Source organism: Alnus glutinosa, chromosome 3 (assembly GCF_958979055.1).
Source record: "Alnus glutinosa chromosome 3, dhAlnGlut1.1, whole genome shotgun sequence".
Classification (NCBI taxonomy): domain Eukaryota; kingdom Viridiplantae; phylum Streptophyta; class Magnoliopsida; order Fagales; family Betulaceae; genus Alnus; species Alnus glutinosa.
Window position 1 is genome coordinate 13,452,723 of NC_084888.1, and position 22,404 is coordinate 13,475,126.

Genomic DNA, 22,404 nt, shown 5'->3' on the forward strand with positions numbered 1-22,404 from the left:
TCCAAAAAGATGACAGAGGAGATTGATTGGATCCAGTGAAGTCTTTATTCAAGATAGAAAGGTAGGCCGAAGAAGTGGTGAACCTCCCAGATGTAGAGGGAATCCATAGATATCCTTTTTGAGAATCCTCTGAAATTGGTATCGTACCAACTGCCATGGCAGAGACCGGGTCAAATATAGTGTACAGAAGGCGTTTATTCCAACAACGCGTTCCTGGCATAATTAGATCAGAGATAGACAAGGGGGGTAAATATCTGGAATTTGGACTACGAGGAGAGGGTCGATAGGACGGTAGGGTCGGAATCCAGGATGATGTCCAAATACAGTCAGAGCTATTAGTAGATACAATCAGACAGGATCCTGCAATAAGATATTCCTTACATTTCTGAAGCCCTTTCCAAATCCATGAAGCTGTGACAGCCAAGGAAGTAGAGAAAAAAGAACCGTAGTGAATATATTTCTTCCGTAAATGCTCCACCCATAAAGAATTAGAGTGCAAGAAATTCCAGCCAAGCTTAGTAATGAGTGCCAAATTTGAAATTGTCATCTTCCGTAATCCAAGACCCCCTTGATTCCTAGGAAGACAAATAGAGTCCCACGATTTAAGACATAGATTACGAGTTTTCCCCAATGGAAAACCCCACCAAAAGTCTTTAAACCGACAATCTAACATACTGCAAAGAGAAACAGGCAATAAGAAGGTACTCATTGCATAAGCAGGAATTGCCGCAGCTGTTGATTTAATGAGAACTGTTCTCCCAGCTTGAGAAAGAGTCTTTGCCCTCCAACCATTAATTTTGGAAAGAACTTTATCAATAATTGGCTGGAATGCTTCCTTGCGAGAAGATCCAAGTGTCAATGGCAATCCCAAATGGAAGGGTCGTGATGGTGATAATCGGAATGGTATTATGCCCAGAATACTTGAAACACTTGATGGTGGTGTATTCTTACTGAAGAGGATAGAAGACTTTCCTGAATTTATTTTTTGTCCCGACCAACTGCAGTATTTTTGGAGACAGCCCGAAAGGGCAAGAGCCTCAGTTGAGGTAGCCTTTGCGAAGATAATTAAATCATCTGCGAAAAGCAAATGATTTATAGGCGACAAGATTTAGCAATACAGATGCCGTTGAGCAGCCCCATAGATTCCTGCTGAAGGAAAAGTCTAGAAAGCACTTCAGATCCCAGAATAAAGAGAAAAGGTGACAGAGGATCACCTTGGCGTAATCCCCGAGATGGCGAAAATTTTCCAAAAGGGGATCCATTAAGCAGGATCGAAAAAGATGTGGATGAGATACAAATCCTGATCCAGTTAACCCAGGTAGGATGAAACCCCAATTTAGCCATAATAGATAACAAGAAATCCCATTCCATTCTGTCAAATGCTTTTTCCATATCTATTTTCACCGCCATCAAGCCACCTCGACCCCTTTTAGACTTCACCGAATGAAGGAGCTCATGGGCCATAATCGAATTATCCTGGATTGTCCTAGAGGGAACAAAAGCCGATTGATATGGAGAGATAAACCGATGAAGCAGAACCTTAAGACGATTAGCCAAAATTTTGGATATTATTTTATAGATAAAATTACACAGGCTAATAGGACGGAAATGATGTACCATTGAAGGCCCAAGCTGTTTTGGAACAAGAGCTATAAAAGTATGATTGTGATCCTTCAGAAGATGGCTCTTATTAAAGAAATTCCAGACACAACTTTGCACCACTGGCTGAATCAGATTCCAATATTTTTGATAAAAAATCCCCGTAAACCCATCCGGTCCAGGCGATTTAGTTGCTCCAATACTAAATACAGAATCATGTATTTCTTGCTCGGAAGGAATTGAACAGAGAGACAAGTTGTCTTCATTGGAAATCACATTATCAAAAAGATTAAGCATTTCATGGGGAATAATCGGAGCAGAAGTTGTAAAAAGATCTGCAAAATGAGCACACAGTGTATTCCCAATAGCCTGACGATCCGAGATCCAAGCTCCACTAGATAATTTTAGGAAGTCAATAGCAGTCCTTCGACGTCTGATTACTGTGGAAAGATGGAAAAACTTAGTGTTTAAATCCCTGCATGTAAGCCACTGTTCTCGGGACTTATTACGCCAAAGCGTTTCTTCATGACGCCTGAAATTGTCAATTGCTATACACAGTCCCCGTTCCTGAAAGGAAGACGTAGAAGAGGGGGTGGATTGTTGCAAAGTATCCAGCTGGGAGGTCAATGATAGGATCTGTTGCTGAATATTACCAAAAGAAAGACGATTCCATAACTTAAGGGCTAATTTCGTTGAATGCAACTTCTGATTTAAGATAAAGCCCGGGTTTCCAAAGCAAGGCGGAGACCAAGCAACAGAAATAGTAGAATAGCAATCAGGATGGTGAGACCAAAATTCCTCAAATTTAAATGGCCTTGGCAACTTAGAATCTTGAGAGACCGTATTTAAAAAAATAGGATTATGATCAGAGGCAGTTGCTGGGAGATGCATAATAGAGAACGATGGAAATAGATGGACCCACTGGGGTGATGCAATTCCACGATCCAAACGCTGGCGAATAAGATGATGGCCATCCCGATGATTAGACCAAGTAAAAGGATTTCCAATAAAGCCTAAGTCAATCAAACCAAATGAATTTACGAAGTCATGAAACGAATCTGTTGATGAGGAAGCATACGGTAACCCACCCATTTTATCATGCTGAGATAAAATCATATTGAAATCACCAATACAAAGCCAAGGACCCGTGAAATTTGCACCCAAATGCATCAAATTATCCCAAAATGGTGGTCTACCAGCAGCATAAGGGGAACCATAAATACAGGAAAGCATCCAAGGTTGATTTGGAGGATCAGAAAAACACCAAGCATTTATAATATTTACATTGATTTGGAAACACTCTAGATCCACCCCAATGGCCCATGCTAGCACAAGACCTCCTTTAGTACCACAAGGAGGAGCATGGACCATAAAAAAAAAACCCAAACCATTCAAAATAATACAAGCAGCAGATGGTTGAATTTTAGTTTCAGACAAAAACAAAATATCTGGAGAGTATTTCCGAACCTTGGCCCTCAAACTGCGAATTGTAGAGGCACGGGCCAATCCTCTACAATTCCATGATAAGATTTTCATTGATGGGGAGGCAGACCCTCCTGGTCCACCCCCTTTTGCTCTGGTGCCTGCACAGAAGCAGTTCCTGCTGGTGAACTCTCAGCATGAGAAGCCTGGAGTTGTGAAAATACATCAAGTCCTCTTGCTACACGGGTGAACCTTCTAAGTGGCCTCACAGAGGATGAAGTTGAAACAGGTAACGGATCAGGTAAAGAACCAGATGGAACAACAGCAATTGATGACACTGGTTGGGAGGATCCAGTCTCCTGTACAGCCAAGGAATCTGATTCTTTTTGATCAATGGACAAAAAAGAGCCCACTGATGCATCTCCATCCTGCAATGATGTTAGGGAAATAGCTGCAAGCTCTAGATTAGAGAAGAGACCAGGATACAAAGGATGTGATTTATGTTTTTTTAGTACTGCCAGGGGAACATCCTCAGTTGTAAATTTCCGTTTAGCTTGCTGGATACCCGGGGAAGGAGAACGAAGTCTAATTGCATCAGGAAGCAAGGGTAGTTTCGGGGAAGCTGGCTGGTCAGATTGTTTAGTATATGGGTGAAATCTTGAAAGAGTAGGGGAATGGTGGAAGGAACGGGGTGGAGATGATGGGGAGGTGGGCTCAGTAGGTACTTTAGGAGGGATTGCTAGAGAATGTGATGCAGTTGCTGGAGCTAGTGTAACTGAAGTGTACGGGGGATAAATTTGGAATGGTGCACGGCCTGGAATTGCATGAGATAGAGGAGGTGGGATGAAATGGGGAGCAGGTGCAGCTACACTGGTAATTGGACAGGGCCCCGGAATGGAAGAAGATACAGGTGGTGAAGAAGAAAGACCAAAATCTATTGGTCTTAGTAAAGGAGAACATGGTAAGCTAGTATCAAATTTTAGAACATTGTGCATGCACCATCATTAGGATTAATGATGATGATGTTAATGATAGAGTAATAATAATGTCAATTAATTTTATTTAATTTTTCAAAGAAAGAAGTTGGACAGTTGGAGGGTTTAGAATTCAAATGGGATTGTACTGGCCCACACCACGTGTTCCTGCCAAAGCCTGCTATAAACCCCCGGCCCCCCACTAATCACTTGCTTAGTGCCCGCTACAACAGAGAAATTAGGAATCCACCCCAATACAACAGGAAGGCCATTCCCGCAATTAAGCCGAAAAAGAAGGGCAAATTCCGAGCATCCCACCAAGGATTTTCCCCAAAGTCCTTGAAAGAACACGTTTTCAAAACCCTCGCTCCCAAAACTCTCTCTCTCTCTCTCTCTCAAAGCCGTTCTGTGCTACTTCAGCGAAGGCCCTAACCCTAGCTTCTCTCCCAACGACATTAGGGTTTTGATTGCTGCCTATGCATATATATATATATAGTACGTAAATACGTATATTTTTTTGATTTTGTTGTTGGGTTTTGGGGTTCTTTTCTGAGAGAGTTTGAGATGGTCTCTGGTGGCTCGCTGGTCGAGGGCGGTGGGACTCAGATACTCTCGGCGCGCGTGCGCAAGACCATCCAATCCATCAAGGAAATCGTGGGCAATCACTCTGAATCGGATATCTATGCGGCCCTAAAGGAAACTGACATGGATCCTAACGAAACCGCACAGAAATTGCTCAACCAAGGTGGGGGTTAACACTGGCTTTTGCTTTGTTTGTTTTGATTTTGTGCTTTTCTGCTTTGTTTTAGTTAATGGTTTTTTGTTGATTCACTGATTTTGAGCTTGCAAGTTGGTTAAGGTTTTGTATTTTGAGATTTCTCTAGTGTTTAAATGTGTGATTGGCTCACATTGTTTTTTTTTTTTTTTGTAAGTTCTCACATTGGTTTTAACTTTGTTGTTTTGGCTGTTCAATTTTGTTTTCTGCTTTTTGCTAGGTATTGGTTATGGGAATTTGTTGTTTCACTGATAACTCAGCTTGGAAGTTGGGTTTTAGTCTGTTGAGGAGTGGTTGTTTTTGTGTGTTTACGCTCTTTAGTTCGAATTATGATATTTTTGTCTGACATGTTTATTTAGGGGTTTTTGCTGTTTCTTGGCTGGTTATTCTTGTGTTTGTGGGGGGTTTTTGGATTTGGATATTTTACCTTGGTCCATATTTATGAGTTAAACTAATTTATGGGCCGATGATCTTGAACTCTGTGGTAAATTTTTGGACTTGGGACTTTGGTGGGTTGTGGTAAAATGTGAGGAATTTGTTAGTGATTGCTAAAAACTGATAATTTTTCTAAACGAAGTTCAACTTGAAATGGTTTTAACTTGTCTATTGTGATTGTTTTCTTTGGTTTAGTTTGCTTAATTGGCTTCTGGTTGCTGTGCACTGGTCTTTTGTTTGGCACTCGTCCCAGAGACTGAAATTGGTTTTTATTGCGTGCATTGTGTTCCCTGCTCTGCCTTAAACAAAAGACAATTCAAAAGTTTGACAGAAACTTATCAGTCGTGCACTCAGCTTCTAGCCATTCATAAATCTTTTAACATATCTTTTGTATTATGCCATTCAAAAAAGGCAGCAAGGGAAAGAGAGAAGAAATACTAAAACAAGGGATAAAAGTTATAGAATACTTTCTTTTTCCAATATGATGTATTAGATCGTTCCTAATTTACAACTCCGGTCCTAGCCCAACTGTTTGGCTTAGTCGAATATGGTTTTCTGTTGCAGGAAGCCAATTTCTTTTGATTTCTTCATGTTACCCTAACCAAATGAAATCATATTTCTGTTTTTGCAGTTTTATGGTGCAATCTCTCTCTCTCTCTCTTTTATTTATTTATTTATTTTTTATTTTATTTTATAATTTGGCGTGAGGGTTTTGTGGTGTTAAATGGGGCTTTAATTTGTTATAATATAATCTGAGATTTTTTTTTAGAAGTGCCGAAATTTGTTTTCATAGCAGATTATTAATAAAACAGCCTAAGATGCTGATGTTAAAGATTGAATTAGGTTCTTGTATTAGGGTATTACAACTTATATTGGATAAGTTGTGATGTGATAAGATATTTTAGGTTATTCTTGCCTATGACCTCTTTGAAGTATGAAATGCACAATTTTGTATCTTTCGATTTTTCCCCTCTCCATTATAGAGCTGTAGTGGGTTGCCTTTGTGTAATATGATGCTTTTTTATCATGCTCTTGTATTTTTAATCATATTTTAGTGCAATGTTCTTATATTCTTAGTTGTTTTTACTCAGACCCATTTCTTGAGGTGAAGAGAAAAAGAGACAAGAAGAAGGAGGTATGACCTTGTGTAATTTCTTTTGAGCTAATTCCTATTAGTCCTCTTTCTTGCATCACTGTCTATTTGTTCAATGGTGTGAGATGTTACTTTAATGTCGATTATTGGTGAATTTGATATACAGTCTTGGGAGTAGGAATATCTTGGGGTTGGTTTGGTAAAGTTTTGAGTAGTTTTTTAGGTTTTGTGCTTTGAAAAAGGTAAAAATGGAGAATTGGTTTGGTGGGGACCACATTTGAAAAGTGTATTTGAGGTCCACAACAGAAAATTCCTTTTGTAAAGTTTTGATTAGTGTTTCTGAAAAACAAATAATTGTGGAGTGTTTCTACAAAAATAAAAAGAAAGAAATTATGGTGCGGGGGTATGGCCCTTAAGGAAGCCTTTCTATATTTATATGTAATGTTTGCACAAATGATGCTTCTATTGCGGCTCACCTGGAACTTTGTGGTGGCTCCAATCACTAGAATGTAAGCTTTGCTAGAGCGGCTCATGATTAGAAGGTGAATGTCTTTGCTTCGTTCTTTAGGGTGTTGTATTCAATCAAAGTGAGACAAGTTTTGGTGGGTCCCCTCCAAAAGAGGGTTGTTCGATGTTCTATTGTGTCATGGGTTGTAATGATGGCTTTCTTTTCCCTTGGGAGAGTGTTTGACAGACTAAGGTTCTTTTGAGGGAGGCCTTTTTTGCTTGGTTGGCGACCCTAAGGAAGATCCTTACCATGGAGAATCGTAGGAAGCGACGTGTTATTGTGGTTGATAGGTGCTGTATGTGTAAAAGGAATGAAAAGTGCGTGGACCACTTCTCCATTGTGAGGTTGCTTGTGCCTTTCAGAATTATTATTATTTTCTTTTTTTAACTTTAGTCGATTTGGGTTGTCTTGGGTTATACTTAGACAAGTCGTCGACTTGTATGCTCGTTGGTGGGCCGTCAGCATGCTGCTGTGTGGAAGATGGCGCCCTCGTGCCTTTATTGGTTTCTATGAAGGGAAATGAATGACAAAAGTTTGGAGGACTGTGAGAGAACATTGGAGGAGATTAAGCCTTTATTTTTCGATTCTCTGTATCTTTAGACAGTTGCTTTTTTTTTTTTCTCCTCTTGTGATTATTTATCATGATTTCCTTATTTTTATTTTTTTATTTTCTTCTTCTAGCCAGATGTTTTCTCTTTTCTGTGTACCTGGGTGCGTTTTACGCTTTTAATGATATTTCAATTACTTGTCAAAAAGGAAGAAAGGAAAAAAAAAGCACCTGCTGAAATTAGTCTGTACGATGGTTATTGCATGGTGGCAGCCATCGTGGTGGTGATCTGGCAGCCATCGTGAAGCCACTTGATGGATCTGATGGCAACTGAGGAGATGCCACACAGTTCTGGCAGTCATCATGTGTTGCCAGACAGCTCTAGCTGCAATTGTGGGGCTGCTAAATGGATTTGGTAGCAACTGTGGGGCTGCCAGATGGATTTGGCAGCTACAGCGGGGCTTCTACCACGTCTTTTTTATTTAACAAGGAAGATTGACACATAAAAAAATGAACCCGTGTTTAGTTATTTTTTGATAAGTATTTTGTGTTTTATTCTTTGAGCACTGCTTTGTGAAAAGTGTAATGTTCTTTAAAAGAAGAGTTCTGTGGTTTGTTTTGAAAGTGTGTTGGCGTGCAGGGCCCACATTTGAAAATGCGTTTGGACAATTAATACTTGAGAAGAGTTTTCAGTGTTTGACAAGCAAAAACAATTTTTATGTTACCTAACAAACCCTTGATTTGTATGCAATTTCTTAGGTTGTCAAATACATGAGCATATTTCAGGTATATTATTAGGATGTTTTTAAGGGAAAGGCCTCATGGTTGTTTATGCTGCTAATATTGTGGCTTTCTGTGTAACATGCTGTTGGTTAATGTTGACAATAGCATGTTGTAATACCCGTAATCATTTGAAAGATGTTGACCTACTTCATGTTACTCTTTGAGTTTTTTTTTTTTTAACTATCCTCTGCGCCTATTTGTTGTCTGTAGAACCAGAATCATCGCATTTGTTGTTATCTCCTTCATCTCTTGTACAATCCACGAGAATGAAGTTAAATGCCTATACTACACCAATGAAGCATATAACTTCCTGCATATTTTATTTTTTTAATTGTAAAAGTATTTCACCTGTTAAATTTTTGAACTTTTCATCTTCTATAATCCCACTGTGAATTATTTTGATTTTTTTTTCTCGGTTTCTAAGCTGGGGAAAAGCGACATATGAGTTTATGAGGAGACAGAATGGATATGCATATTATATGTGGCATATGTTTATTTTATTTTAATTTTTTTACCATAATAGGACTATGCATGGTTCTCCTTGAGGCACTTGTTTGATGCTTGTATCTATAAAAATGTTTATGGGATGTTTGAACCTATGTACTGCATTATGGATAATTTTTATTGTGTATTCCCTTACATGAAGAGCTTTTATGTGGGGAACGGGTGTTTAAGATATCTTTTATTCTCTTTTTCATTTTTTTCCCTATGAGCATTTTAAAGGATAGTTAATGTTATTTTAGGCCTCAATAAATTGTTCTTTTTATTTAAATCCTCCTTTCTTTGTCCTTCTTAAATTGTTTAAGAGAAATTTTGTGCTAAGTAATATCTTGTCAAAAAAAAAAAATTGTGCATGTAGAATACGGGGCACAAGGGCTCTGCAGATGCACGAAAACATTCTGAAGATGCACGAAGACATTCCGAAGATGCACGAAGACATTCCGAAGATGCACGAAGACATTCTGAGAATGTTGGTCAAGGGATAAAATTTCAGACATTTTCTGACCGTAATGTCCGAAGAGGAGGCTATACACGGAATGCTTCACCTGGTAATTTAAATCTCACTAGTTTATTATCTTTTTTGTTTGTTTGTTTTGTTTTTGTTTTTTGTTTTTTTTTTTTCGGGGTTACTTTTTAACTTGATTATCAATCCTTTAGACAAGGTACTCTGCTGTTCAGTTTTAGTATTTGGTAAATATGCTTTTCACCCCTGTTTCTAGTTTTCATTTTTATTAACAATCTGGTGAAAAATTTGACATTGAAATTGTTGAAGAAGATGATTTTTTTGGTAAGTAATTGAAATATCACTATGGTTGGGTGCTAAATGCCATTTGTATCTTATTCTTTGTTCTAAATTCGAATTCAAGTATACGACCTAGATGATATAAAGGTAAAACACGTTACTTCACCAAGTTTTTGATTTTGTGATTTCTGGTTTGCTATGAACAAGTATGCATCTTTAAGAATTTACTTTGGGAACATAAAAAAAAGATTTTACTATGGGGTAATAATTGCCATTTCTATCTTATTCTTTGTTTTGAAATTCAAATTCGAGTATTTGACCTATATGATATAATTTTAAAACACATTATCTGGCGAAGTTTTGGATTTTGTGATTTCAGCTTGCTATAAACAAGTGTATACTTTTTTAAGAATTTACTGTATTGAACTTGGGTGAACACTTTATTCAAAGCAAATATAGCACTTGATATTTAGTAAATGTTAGGTCAATTGTTTTGAAATGTGAAGTTTGTTAATGTGTGGATGGGTTACAGGCATGAATGAAGTACTAACAACCAAAGTGAGAAGTATCAATTAGTTTATAGTGAGCTTATAATGTATCTCTTTGAACTTAGGTCTTGTTCTTTCATCCTTGCACTAATTCCTACTATAATTCTGGCATTACTTGATAGTTGATACATTTGTAATTTGTCCAGCATTTTTCTTCATGTTGTACAATCTGCAAAGCTTTATAGTTTCTTTGTACTATGTATTTTATATTTGTGCATTGAAAACATTGACATATTCCCCCCAAATATTTATGAAAATGGACCACTGGTTTTGTTTCTTCTGTTTAGCGTGTGTGGACTGCTTGTTGATGGTTGAATTTTTCTTGCTAAATGCAGGCATCAAGTTCCGTGTTGTGAGAGATAACAGAGTTAATCAAAATACAGATAACGAAGTAAAGCCTGCTTCGCCGCAATGTACAATGTCTACCAATGAGAAAATGATCTCAAATGTTCCTGAAAAGGGGTAAGATTCTTTGTTTCATACATTTAATTTTGTTTATTCTCCTCACATTACCTATATATTTCTTAGTTGTATATCTGTGCCTTAGTGTAAAATGATATAATATTTTCATCAAAGAATCTATTGGTCATGTGTCCAAATGATCTATAATCATTGGTTTCCACACTGTACTTCTTCATTTCGAAGCTAAAGAAAACAAGTGTAGGCCTTAGGGCTATAAATAAACCAGATCGTTTGACAACTTGCTCGATTTAGCCCGATCCGAACTCGAGCTCGATACTGTAGAAACTTGCTCGTTACTGTAGAAACCCACTCGATTAGTAAGTGCTACTCGCTCGACAAAGCTCAATAGAGGCTCGCGAGCTCAGCTAGTTTAAAGCTCGATTGGATTGTTTGTCTGGCTCGTTAGTCCCACTGTCTTTTGGTTCTTCGGTAGGGTGTGGGTTCGGTGTTTCCTCGCCTGAGGAGAAGTTAAGGGGGAAGAAGGTGGGGGTTTGTTTGGGAAAGACAGCGGGACCACTGTCTTTCGCGGAGGCGGTTCGCTCGATGCCAACCATCCCTGCTTTTGGTGGCTGGAATCTGGTCTCGCAGGAGGAGGTGGCCTGGTGCGAGGAGGAGCAGTTCCCGATAAAGGAGCGGTCTTGCGTGTTTGTCCGGCAGGCGGTGGACTGTTCCGCCTGGGAGAAAAGCCTCTTGGATCCGGTGGGTAAAGACCACTGTGGCGATGGCTCCAATGTTCGAAAAGGCAGAGAGTGCAGTACAAGGGATTGCGACGTCTCAGTCTGCAGAAAGATCCTCGAACAGGTTGGAGTTTGGCTGGATTGGGTGAGTGGGTCTAACGTGGGCTGGAGCAGGATTTCTTCTGTTGGGCTGAAACTGGGCCGATGCAGGATCTTTTCAGCTGTGTTTAGAAGGTCACGCTGTAGGGATGGTTCTAGGAAGTTGGGCTTTAAGCCCAACCCCAAGAAGGCTAAGAGGTTTTTCCCGGATCAGGTTTGTGGTCTCGACGAAGCGAGGTTGGACTCTGGAATGTCGGGTTTAGGCTCTTCGGCGCCGGAAGCCTTGGACGGTTCGACTTCTACTCTTCCGGTGTTCAAGTTAGGCTCATTGTGGATGGGGGGTTCTTCTCCGGTGGAGAATCCGGCTTTCTTCGCTCAACCTGTTTTGGCCCGGCAAGATGGGTCTAGGTCGGAGGTGAAGACGACGATTGGCATGGGTGGAGGGCTGTTGGAGGCTGGCGAGTTCTCCAGCGCAAGTCCTAGCTTGTGCACGGCGGTGGTTGAAGATCCTTTTGCCTCAGTGTGTGTGGCGAAGCCCAACCTGCGATCGGAAGTGACTGTTTGTGACTTAACTCCGTGTCTGCTTGGGGGGCTGGATTCGGACTCTAAAGGATTTGAGTTTCCCTCTTTGGGGGCGGATGCGTTGGGAGATAGGATTCGTTTGTCTCTTCCGGTGATGGCGGACAGTGGGGCTCCCATTTACCCGGCCGAAACAAAATCAGTCATGAGGTATCAACGGAAATCGAAGGCCAAAGCGAGTAAGTTGGATATTTCCTTGATTGATGAGGCAATGATAGCTTTGAGCTCGCCGATGACGCAGTGTTTGGGTACTTCTTCTCAGGCTTTGGACGGGTCTGTGGTTCAGAACCTGCCGATGCCAAGTGGGGGAGTGGGGCTACGGCGCGGGTTCCTTCTCCCGAGAGTTTCCTCCCCCTTGAGCGGCTGCAAATCGATGACCATTGACAAGGGTGAGACTCCCAACTCAAATGGCTTGATCCAATCTTAGGAGTGGCCGGTAGGGTTTAGCCCATGTGGGGAGATTGTTTTGTGGGATCAGGGAGAGGAAGGTGACTTTCCTCACCCATTGGGCGTTATTCCTCCCGACTTACATTTGGAGTGGGAGTCAGATGGTGCTGAGGATGAAGATTCGGCCCTGGCTTTGTTGGAGGCCATTGAGGAAGATTTTCATCGGGGTAGTATGGGGAAGCGGTATAAGATCAAAGGAAGGAGAGAACTGCAGAATCTGAAGAGCTCCATAAACTATGACGGTGCGAGTGTGCCTTCTAGGAGTAGAAAAGGAAAGGCTCAGGTTCTGTAGTTTGTGGGTTGTTTGTGGGCTACGGGTGTTGTGTTTTAGGGTGTCGGTTTCTGTGGGTTTTTGGGTGGGTTTCTTATGTGTTCCTTGAGGGTTGGGTTGGGGTTCTTTGTTCTTGTAGGTTTAGGTTCTCGTGGGTTTGTTTGGTGGGCTTCTTTCTTTCTCTTTTTGAGCTGTTTTTTTTTTCGTTTTCCAGCTTTGCGTTTTCTCTTGTATACTGCCGGTGTACTAAGGGGCACCTGACGCTTTTAATAAAGTTAGTTTATTACTTATCAAAAAAGTTAGTCCCACTTGTTAGCTTGTTCATATCTCTTGTGTGTGTGTATATATATACACTAAAAATGAGTTATATAAATTTAAGCATGTATATTAGTAATTAAGTAATATATGTTATATATGTTACTTAATATTTATATGTGTACGTATTAGTTAACATACTAATTGGTTAGTTCATAAACTATTATATTATCTAGTTAATTAACATTTACTTTGGGTCTGTCCCGATGGATGGCTCGGTGTTGGGGTTGCCAGAGGTTGGGTATGAGATGTTCTCGAAGGACCACCAGTTGAGTAGCGAGGTTTTGGTTTCCACTGTTCGGGATGGGCTTGTCCCTGTGAGTCTCGGTCCTTCTTAGGGTTGAGCATGGGGAGGGGATGCCCATTTTTTGGCACCGCCCCGCACCCCTGTGGGTTGCGAAAGTCGCACCTGCGAACCGCACAAAATGGGGAGAACCCGTGCGGTGCGGGGTGATGCGGGGCGGGGGGTGTGGGGATATGCGGGTTTAATTCTTAGATACATGAGAAATCAAACCAAAGCTAAATTTTCTTAGGAACCAAACAAGAAAATCAGATTCAAACAAATCACAAAAGCCAGATTCAAACAAATCACAAAAAATGATGAGAGGTTAGAGGGGAATCATTCAATACCGGTCTTGAAGCGAGCGTCGACGATATTCCCATCGTTCCCAGTCTCCTCGTCAACCCTGATCTGGAGCTTCATGACGTCTCCACAGGATTGGTGACTCGGCTAGGCCTATCAAGCTCTCCATGGTTATCTCTTCTTCAAAGAAGAGATGGGAAGAACTAAAGAAGAATGAAAAAAACTGAAGAAGAACGGGGCTCCATGGTCATCTCTTCCCAAAGAAGAAATGGGAAGAACTGAAGAAGAACGAAAGAACTAAAGAAGAACGAGGAAGATGCTGGAAATCGTGAAGAAGTCTCTGGAAGACGAAGAAAAGAAAAGAAAAATGAGGGGGGAGGAGGGTGCGGCGCAGGAGAAGTGTTCAGGGATTTAGGGTTAGGCATTTTAATTTTTTTTTTTTTACACGGGGCGGGGCGGGGAGGGGAGCCGAGGAAAAAAAAACAAACTAAAACCTGCGCCCCGCCCCGCCCCGCACGGGTTGGTTAAAATCCAACCCATACCCGTTAAAAAAATACTAAAACCCACATTTTAAGGGGCGGGGATGCAGGTTGGGGCGGGGTATGCGGGTTTTTGCTCACCCCTAGTCCTTCTCCTTTGACATCTCTGCTTGAGCAAGAATCAGCTACAATGTCTTTGGAAGCTTCTCTCAAGTCTGAGGGGTCTGTTGCGACTTTGGTTCTCCTTTTCCTCGGTGGTTCTTCCTGGGGGGTTTCTGAGTTGGGAGAGAGGCTTCGTCTTTCTTGTCCAATGGCATCGACCTCAAAGCTGTTTCAGAAGTATTATAGGAAGGCTAGGGAAGGTCGAGTAGTGAAAATGGATGAGCGTTTATTTTCCGACTCCGTCGCGGCGATGAGATTAGATTTTGCTGATGGGATTCATTTTCTCTCTCGAGTGCCACTCCAGAGTCAGAGCTTCCTTTGGAGTTTAAGCTAGTGCAAAGCTCTCGGGTGCCACCCTTTGTTGACAAGGCAGCTTTTGTGAAGGATGTCATTAAGCGAACTTCTTCGGCGAGGGGTTTCTTATGGAGGGGTTTTCTCAACTCGAGTTCGACAAGGCAAGTTTTCGCCTAAAGTGCCGGTCGTGTCATCGTCGACCCTAGTTGATAAGGAAGATGAGGTGGTAGGGTCTCCCTCTCATTTGGGTCATTGCATCTCTCCATTAGCTAATTAGGGTGAGGACGTTAGGGTGAACTGTCTGGTCGAGTCTCAGAAATGGCCCGTTGGTTTTAGTCTGTCTAGGGAGGTTGTGTGGGATCAGGGCGCTGAGGTTTGAGATGGGGAGGATGGAGTATCCCCATTCCCTTTGGGTGTTTATCCGCTTGATGAAGAGTATGAGGCTTCGCTTTTGGCTATCCTGGATGCTCGCGTTAGTGAAGAGGAGTTTCACCGGGAATCTATGGTTGCGCGTCAAAAGACTAAAGGTAGGAGGGAGATGTTGAATTTGAAAAGCTTCATCAATTATGACAATGATTATGCAACCTCCCGGCGTCGGGAAAGCAAGGCTTACATGATGTAGCGTTGAGTGCCTCGTGGGTCTTAGGTCTTGGGTTTTTAGTGTCTCGCGGGTTTGTTGGGTTTCTCTCTTTTTGGGCTAATTTGCTCCCTTGTATACTACCTGTGTACTTAGGGGTGCCTTTACGTTTTTTTAATAAATTTATTACTCATAAAAAAAAAATTAACATATACTATGTAAATATGATCAACTATATGTTGCTCGATATTTCTATCTATCTATCTATATATAGTATACTAGCTAAGTAAATATAGTATTACATATTAATTATAGTACTTTGATTATAGTATTTAATATGTTAAACTAACATATTAAGTTATTAATAGTTAACATATAACAATATAACTATATTGATTAGTTAGTATATAAGTGTATATATATATATATATATATATATATATATATATATATATATATATATATATATATAAACACATATCATATCACACATGGTTAACAATAGTTATATATTATACTTATATTATAGTTACTTAGTTATATAGAATATATTAGACTTACTACTTCCTTACATTATACATATACCATAGTTTATACTCTCTAGTTATATATAATAACATATTGTTAATTTGTTAGTTATATATTATAGTTATGTACTATATTTTATAATATGCCTTATATTGTTACATATTATATATTTATGTTATTAATAAATGTATAGAGGTTGTTCACAAACTTGGGCTTAAACTTCGCTTTGGTCACACATTGAAAAATTTAATAGTCTAACTTGAATTTTAGTTGAGTCGAGCTTGTTGAGTAATTCGGCTCGACTCAAATAACATTCTCAACGAGCTCGAGCTTGCTCGAGTTTTAAATGAGCCAAGCTTGAACACACATTTCATAGCTCGGCTCGAGTTCGAGCTCGAGTCATAAACGAGCCAGTCTTGAAATCTTAAAGTTCAGCTCGACTCGGTTCGATTACAGCTCTAGCAGGCCTCGTTTGGTAATAGTTAAAACACTTATGTTTTCAAAACCAAAAACACTTCTTTTCAATACCATTAACAAACAATAGAAAACGCTACACTTTTAAAAACACAACACTTTTTAAATGTGGACCCCACCAAAATACATTTCTCACATTTATATCACATCAAAACATTTTTTCAAACCAAAACCATAAAACACTTTTGAAAACCATTATCAAATGTACCCATCTTTTAAACATGCTACATCTAATAAAAAGTAATAGAATATCAAAAGGATATCATGAGTTTTTGGCTTTTAGCCAAAGAATAGAAGGACGAGAGAAAGATCAATAATAAAGAAATTGAGACTTCTAGGTCCATGTAGGGGACTGGGAGGGTGCTGCAGGTTTCCAGTAAGGGATGAGATGGTGAGAACTAAGGGATGAGATTCAAAGAAATGAAATTAGTTTACATTTTGCAATGAACATAACCATAAGTAATGCATCCCCCTAGAGGCATCTCCACCAAGAAAACCGGTTAATGCCTGATAATCGTGTGGTCGGCAGCCCTTGGAAAGATTCTTACAGTGGATAATCTCAGGAAGTGAAAGATCATCATTGTGGATAGATGCTATTTGTGCAAAAGAGATGGGGAAACTGTAGACCACCTTCTTCATTATGATGTGGTTTCTACTTTGTGGAATCATGTCTTTTCTCGGTTTGGTCTGTCTTGGGTTATGCCTAAGAGAGTTGTAGATTTATTTGCATGTTGGTGGAAGGCGGGTAGGTCAAGGAGTGCTGCAGTTTGGAAGATGGTGTCTATTTGCATTCTTTGGTGTGTTTGGAAGGAGAGAAATATTAGGTGTTTTGAAGACTTGGAGAATTCCATGGAGGATATTGTTGCTTCGTTTTTTCTTATGTTGTATCTTTGGACGGAGGCTTTTTTGTCACCCGTGTCTATTAGTTTATCTGATTTCCTTGTTCGTTTTTCTTTGCCTTCTTAGGTGTTTCTTTGTGTATACTTCCGGTGTACTTAGAGGGGCGTCTTACGCTTTTTTTAAAATTTCATTTACTTATCAAAAAAAAAAAAAAAAAAGTAGTAATGGCACCATACCCTTATTAATAACTAGGCAAAGCTGGGAACAGGATGAATGTGAGAGTCTTGTTTGAATTATGATCCATTTCTAAGGAAGAAATGGATTTTGTGGACAATGAATTAGACAAATGCTGTCAAGAAGATGGAGTGGAGCATGACCTGACTATTGACTAAGCACATATTCTGCACTGTATAATCAAGTAGTTTATGTATCGTCTTTGTTATTCTTTTCACAGCTTAACAGAAACCTCAGGCAGTCAGAAGCCCTCTGGTGGACGAAGTTCATCTCAGACTTTGAATGGGACAACTGATTCACACCCTAGACATGCTCGAGATGTCAGTTCAAGGGGTACTGATTGGAAAGCAGTACTAGAGGATAAGCGGGCTTCAATTCCCAACACAAATTTACGGGTGCCAGCAGCAAAGTCGAACAATTCCCAACCAAGTCCTGCATCTCTGGCATCAAGCAGTTCTGCTGTTGGGGTGTATTCCTCTTCTACAGATCCGGTTCATGTGCCATCTCCAGATTCCAGATACTCAGGCACTGTTGGAGCTATTAAGCGTGAAGTTGGGGTAGTTGGCGTCCGCCGACAGTCTTCTGACAACTCTGTCAAAACGTCAGCTGTGCCAAGTAGTTCTTTCTCAAATTCAATTTTGGGAAAGGATGGTTCTTCCAAAGAGGAATCACTTCGACCCCTCAACACCATTTCTAGAACCGACCAACTCAGCCAAACTACTACAACTGATTCTGTTGTTGCCAGCATGTCAGTCAGCAGATCATTCTTAAACAACCAGTATAATAGCAGGCCACATCAGCAACTTGCAGGTCATCAAAAAGGTATACTCGTCGAAAATGAACTATGTTTTTAATGAAATGTTCCTAGAAAATTAAGTTGTCTTCATTCACTAGATTTTGACGACTGGAAATTTGTTCGTGCAAATTGAAGTAGAAGCTTATTTTAATTGTGTGCTAGTCAAAATCTTTACAATTGTGGTAATCTGATTCCAGGCTAAAACTTTTGCTAATGCTTGTGGTCATGGTTTAGAACTTGTTTAAGCAAGATAACTTTTAGAATGTGAATAGAAAACTTAAGTAGCTTATCTTTGGTTTTATTTGTTTGGAGTATGAAAAGCTTAAGTTGTCTTTAGTAGAGCCAAATATTTGCAAGCTGCTTACATCTAATGTTTTCAATTACACAGCATTGTATAGGAAGGCTCGTTTTCTGTTATTTTAAAGGAAAATATTCATCAAAATCAGATTTTTTTTCCAACAATTTACTTATTTATTTATTTTTACGATTCCATTAAGCCCTCTAATTATTTGAGGGTGTTGTTACATTTTGATTAATGACTTAATGCATGAATTTAGCAACTTAGAATGGCCCATTTTACTAGTGTCCCTTTTTTTTGATAAGTAAAAAAAGGGGAAGGGCCCCCCTCTTTGGGAAAGAAAAGCGCCGGGGGGGGGGGGGGGGGTGGTCGTCACTACATCCTGTAGTTCATGTATGTTCCTAAACTTTTGGAAAAGAGCTGATCATGAGTTTTGATGCAGCTTCCCAGCAGAAAATAGAGTGGAAACCTAAATCAAGCCGAAAGTCTGCTGTTAGCAGCCCCGGGGTGATTGGAACACCTAGGAAGTCGGTTTCACCTCCTGCTGAGAATTCAAAGGATTTGGAATCTGAAGCAGCTAAGCTGCAAGATAAGCTCTCACGAGTAAATGTCAATGAACATCAGAATGTGATCATAGCCCAGCATATTCGAGTCCCTGAGACTGATCGCTGTCGCCTTACTTTTGGCAGCATTGGGACAGAGTTTGATTCTTCTAGGAATCTTGTTTCGGGACTGCAACCAGTAGGAACTACAGAAGAATCAAATGTGGAACCTGCGGCAAGGTTAGTGTTATTTTTATCGTTCTCTAAATTATTTACATTCTGGGATAGTGAAAAACTTCGGACATCTAAAATATGATTGTTTGTATCTTAAATTTTCTTTTGTTTTAAAATTTATTTCTACATTTTTTATATTCAGGCGTAATATTACTTGGTTATAATATATAATTTACCTGAGCAAATATTAATATCTAATGCGTGATGGCAGTTTGTCGGTGTCAGCTCCAGAGTCTTCTGGTGATGATGCTTGCAGCAGCAAGCCAGCTGAGTTACGTGATGCCCAAGTTAGAAATTCTGGATCAGATTCTCCAGCATCTGTAGTGGCGTCTGAGCATCAATTGCCTGATAAAAAAGAGTCCTCAAGCCCTCGGAATTTGGACAATTATGCAGATATTGGGTTGGTTCGGGAGAACAGTCCACCCTATGCTCCTTCAGAGTCGCATCAGCATCAAGATACTCCTGAACTACCAGGTTTTTCGGTGAGTTCATTTTTTAGACGTCTGATACTTCAAAATTTTACCTGCTAAACCAATGGGAGGGTGAAAGTTGCTATTTGCTTGACCTTTAATATTTTGTAGACTCGTGGGCTTTATCACTGTAATTATTGATACTCTGGCATTAGGTTCTTTCACTTCTCATTATCATGCATTATGACGCGTACTGGTTTTCAAGCAGGCATATGATCCTCAGACTGGTTATGATATACCCTATTTCAGACCCACAATGGATGAATCTGTACGGGGCCAGGGTCTTCCATCTCCTCAGGAGGTAAATTTGGTTGATTTATTGTTGTTAGATGGCATAAATTTGCTCTGCTTATCTCTCTGTGCACTTGTATGAAGACATAACCCTGTTTTGTGTAATGTTTATTTTTGGGGCTGCATAACAACCACTTGGATACTGCTCATCTTTTAGTGGCTTTTGGTTATATTTTTTCTGTTCATTTTGTAGGGCATGTATTTATATAGAAAATAGAATATTTTATGGACGACTAACAATGATTGCCAGCTGATCTTAGTAGTTATTAGTGAACCACTTTATAAGTTTCCAAAATTTTGATTATTTACTCAAAAAGGTTTGATCTTTAATTCTCTCTGGTCATACACGTATATTTTTCATGTAATGGTCTTTGCGCTTTCGCCATAAACCTGCAAAGTTTGATGCTACCAGTTCAATTGATGTTTTGCTGTCTCTTACGAGTACAGGCTTTAAGTTCGCACACAGCCAATAGCATCCCTGCATCTACAATTGCCATGGTACAGCAGCAGCAGCAACAACCACCTGTACCACAGATGTACCCGCAAGTTCACGTTTCCCATTTTGCAAATCTTATGCCATACCGTCAGTTCCTTCCTCCACTTTATGTTTCGCCAATGGCCATGCCTGGCTATTCTAATAACCCTGCCTACCCTCACCCATCAAATGGTAGCAGTTACTTGCTGATGCCAGGGGGTAGTTCACATCTAAATGCGAGTAGCCTGAAGTATGGAATTCAACAGTTTAAGCCTGTTCCTGCTGGCAGTCCCACAGGGTTTGGAAATTTTACTAATCCAACTGGGTATGCTATCAATGCTCCTGGCGTAGTTGGTGGAGCAACTGGGCTTGAGGATTCATCTCGAATCAAATACAAAGATGGCAATCTTTATGTCTCAAATCCTCAGGTAAAAATGTTTTTCTTGTTTTATATGTTTGTTTGATGCATCAAAGGGTTCCATCTTGAGACTTGCCCCAGATAAGTGAAGAGGCCTCAAGTAATTTTTGGGTGTCCTTTTATATCTAAATGATGTTAGTTGTGGCATTGGTGTCTAATATCTCAGTTCAAGGAGACAAGTTGCTTGAATTTTGAAATTCAAATTTGTTAAATTTTTCATTTTGATGTTGATTAATATAACACTTACCTGTGTGTGTGTTTGTTTGTGTGCAATAGTGACCAGATCCTATTTCCTCATCTTCTAGCATTTCTGCTTTGTGTTATCATGAACTGCTGCATCCCAGAAAAATATATATAGGTGCCTGCCATTTAAAGGTGGATTATTGATCGTGTAAAAAATATACAATGGATGTATGTTTATGTATTTTGGATTTAATGAGCTGCAATACGAGCGCAAGTTTGTTAGATACATGTTCACCAGGGGTGTACCTTGTCTTTGACTGTGCTTGGCCTTTTCCTCTTGTTTTTTGGTGTGTATTTTCAATCAAATAAATTCTAGTTGTCTTACTGTTGGGAGCCCTTATGATGCATCTCTCTCTATCTCTCTCTCTCAATTGCAATTAGTTGGGATTATAACTTGTTTATTATTTTCAATATTTTGACATGGCAGGCTGAGGCATCTGAAATTTGGATTCAGAACTCGAGGGAGCTTCCAGGCTTGCAATCCACTCCATATTACAACATGCCAGGGCAATCGCCCCATGGTGCTTATATGCCATCCCACACAGGTCATGCTTCCTTTAACGCAGCTGCTGCACAGTCTTCCCACATGCAATTTCCAGGTATGTACCATCCTCCGCAGCCTGCTGCAATCGCTAACCCACACCACTTAGGCCCTGCTATGGGTGGTAATGTTGGAGTCGGTGTAGCTGCAGCTGCTCCTGGGGCACAGGTTGGTGCCTATCAGCAGCCCCAACTGGGCCATCTCAATTGGACAACAAATTTCTGATGGAAACACGAATTTAACCCCTTTTTTCTTGTAAGGGATTGAAGTAGCTATAGAAAATTTTCAGTCTTTGTGAAATGAATAGTCAATTTCTTTTCTATCTAATGCAGCGGGTGGTGTTTAGTTTCAATTTACTGTGTTTGCATTGCATTTTGGTCTCTTTTTTCAACTCCGATTGCAGAAAATTTAGTCCTCACAGTTTTACCCCCATCACAAGTGAGCTCTTCCTAATAGATGGGTTTCAACCATGTTATTTTTATATTTCCTACGTCATTTAGTTGCTTAAAAGTTGTGTGTAAAAGTAGCATGGTGTGGCTTACACGCCCCCGATTATTTTGTGAGCTAGGCATAACTTTGATTTTCTGGCAAAAGGTGTACACTTTCCTTTCCCTCTGGTGATTTCCATGAGCTCTACCGATTTCGAGCCCACATGATGTACAAATTAGATAAGAAATTGTTGTAGCAGTAGTCTTAATTTCATCGAAGCATATTATTTGGTGATTTGCACTTGTATATTATGTTTTAATTGTGGACACTCCGTGAGATCAAATGATGGAAGTATTGGTTTATTTTTTTATTTTTTATTTTTTTCATGTTAAAAATCATTAAAATTGTCTAGACAACCATGCTTTCAGTGTTTGATTAAAACATGCAAAAGGCTGAGCTCTCTTGTCTTCCCTCTCTTTGTCAGAAGAAAGAAAGGTGAGGAGGGATGCTTTATTCCGTTTTTTTTTGTTGTCTTTAGAGGAAGAGAGGCTTTGTTCTTTGTATGTTTTTACTTTATGCCTTCATGTTTTGTATCCCTCGGGATCGCCAACGCTTTTCCTTTTTCTGACTCTACGGCCCCTTGCACACATGCACTGCCCCACCCACAAGGCTCAAACCCATCCCTCACCTTCTTGGACAACTCTCCCAATGATTAAGAT

At 39.9% G+C, this 22,404-nt stretch overlaps 1 protein-coding gene across 1 annotated transcript; it reads left to right on the forward strand.

The window, feature by feature from the left end:
• Window positions 1-4,291: 4,291 nt before the first annotated feature.
• On the forward strand, window positions 4,292-21,608 carry LOC133862644 (GBF-interacting protein 1-like). Its single transcript, XM_062298492.1, has 10 exons — window positions 4,292-4,740; window positions 6,297-6,340; window positions 8,996-9,185; window positions 10,263-10,389; window positions 17,169-17,770; window positions 18,485-18,824; window positions 19,030-19,300; window positions 19,497-19,589; window positions 20,027-20,482; window positions 21,143-21,608. The coding sequence occupies exons 1-10, from the start codon at window positions 4,560-4,562 to the stop codon at window positions 21,479-21,481; spliced, it is 2,643 nt and encodes an 880-aa protein (XP_062154476.1). The 5' UTR covers window positions 4,292-4,559; the 3' UTR covers window positions 21,482-21,608.
• Window positions 21,609-22,404: the final 796 nt, after the last annotated feature.

Bases quoted from the DNA above. Each gene is read 5' to 3' on its own strand.
- LOC133862644 (XM_062298492.1), top strand. From the start codon at position 4,560: ATGGTCTCTGGTGGCTCGCTGGTCGAGGGCGGTGGGACTCAGATACTC. The intron at 17,771-18,484 runs GTATACTCGTCG...GTTTTGATGCAG, and splicing joins ACTTGCAGGTCATCAAAAAG to CTTCCCAGCAGAAAATAGAG. The intron at 18,825-19,029 runs GTTAGTGTTATT...GCGTGATGGCAG, and splicing joins AATGTGGAACCTGCGGCAAG to TTTGTCGGTGTCAGCTCCAG.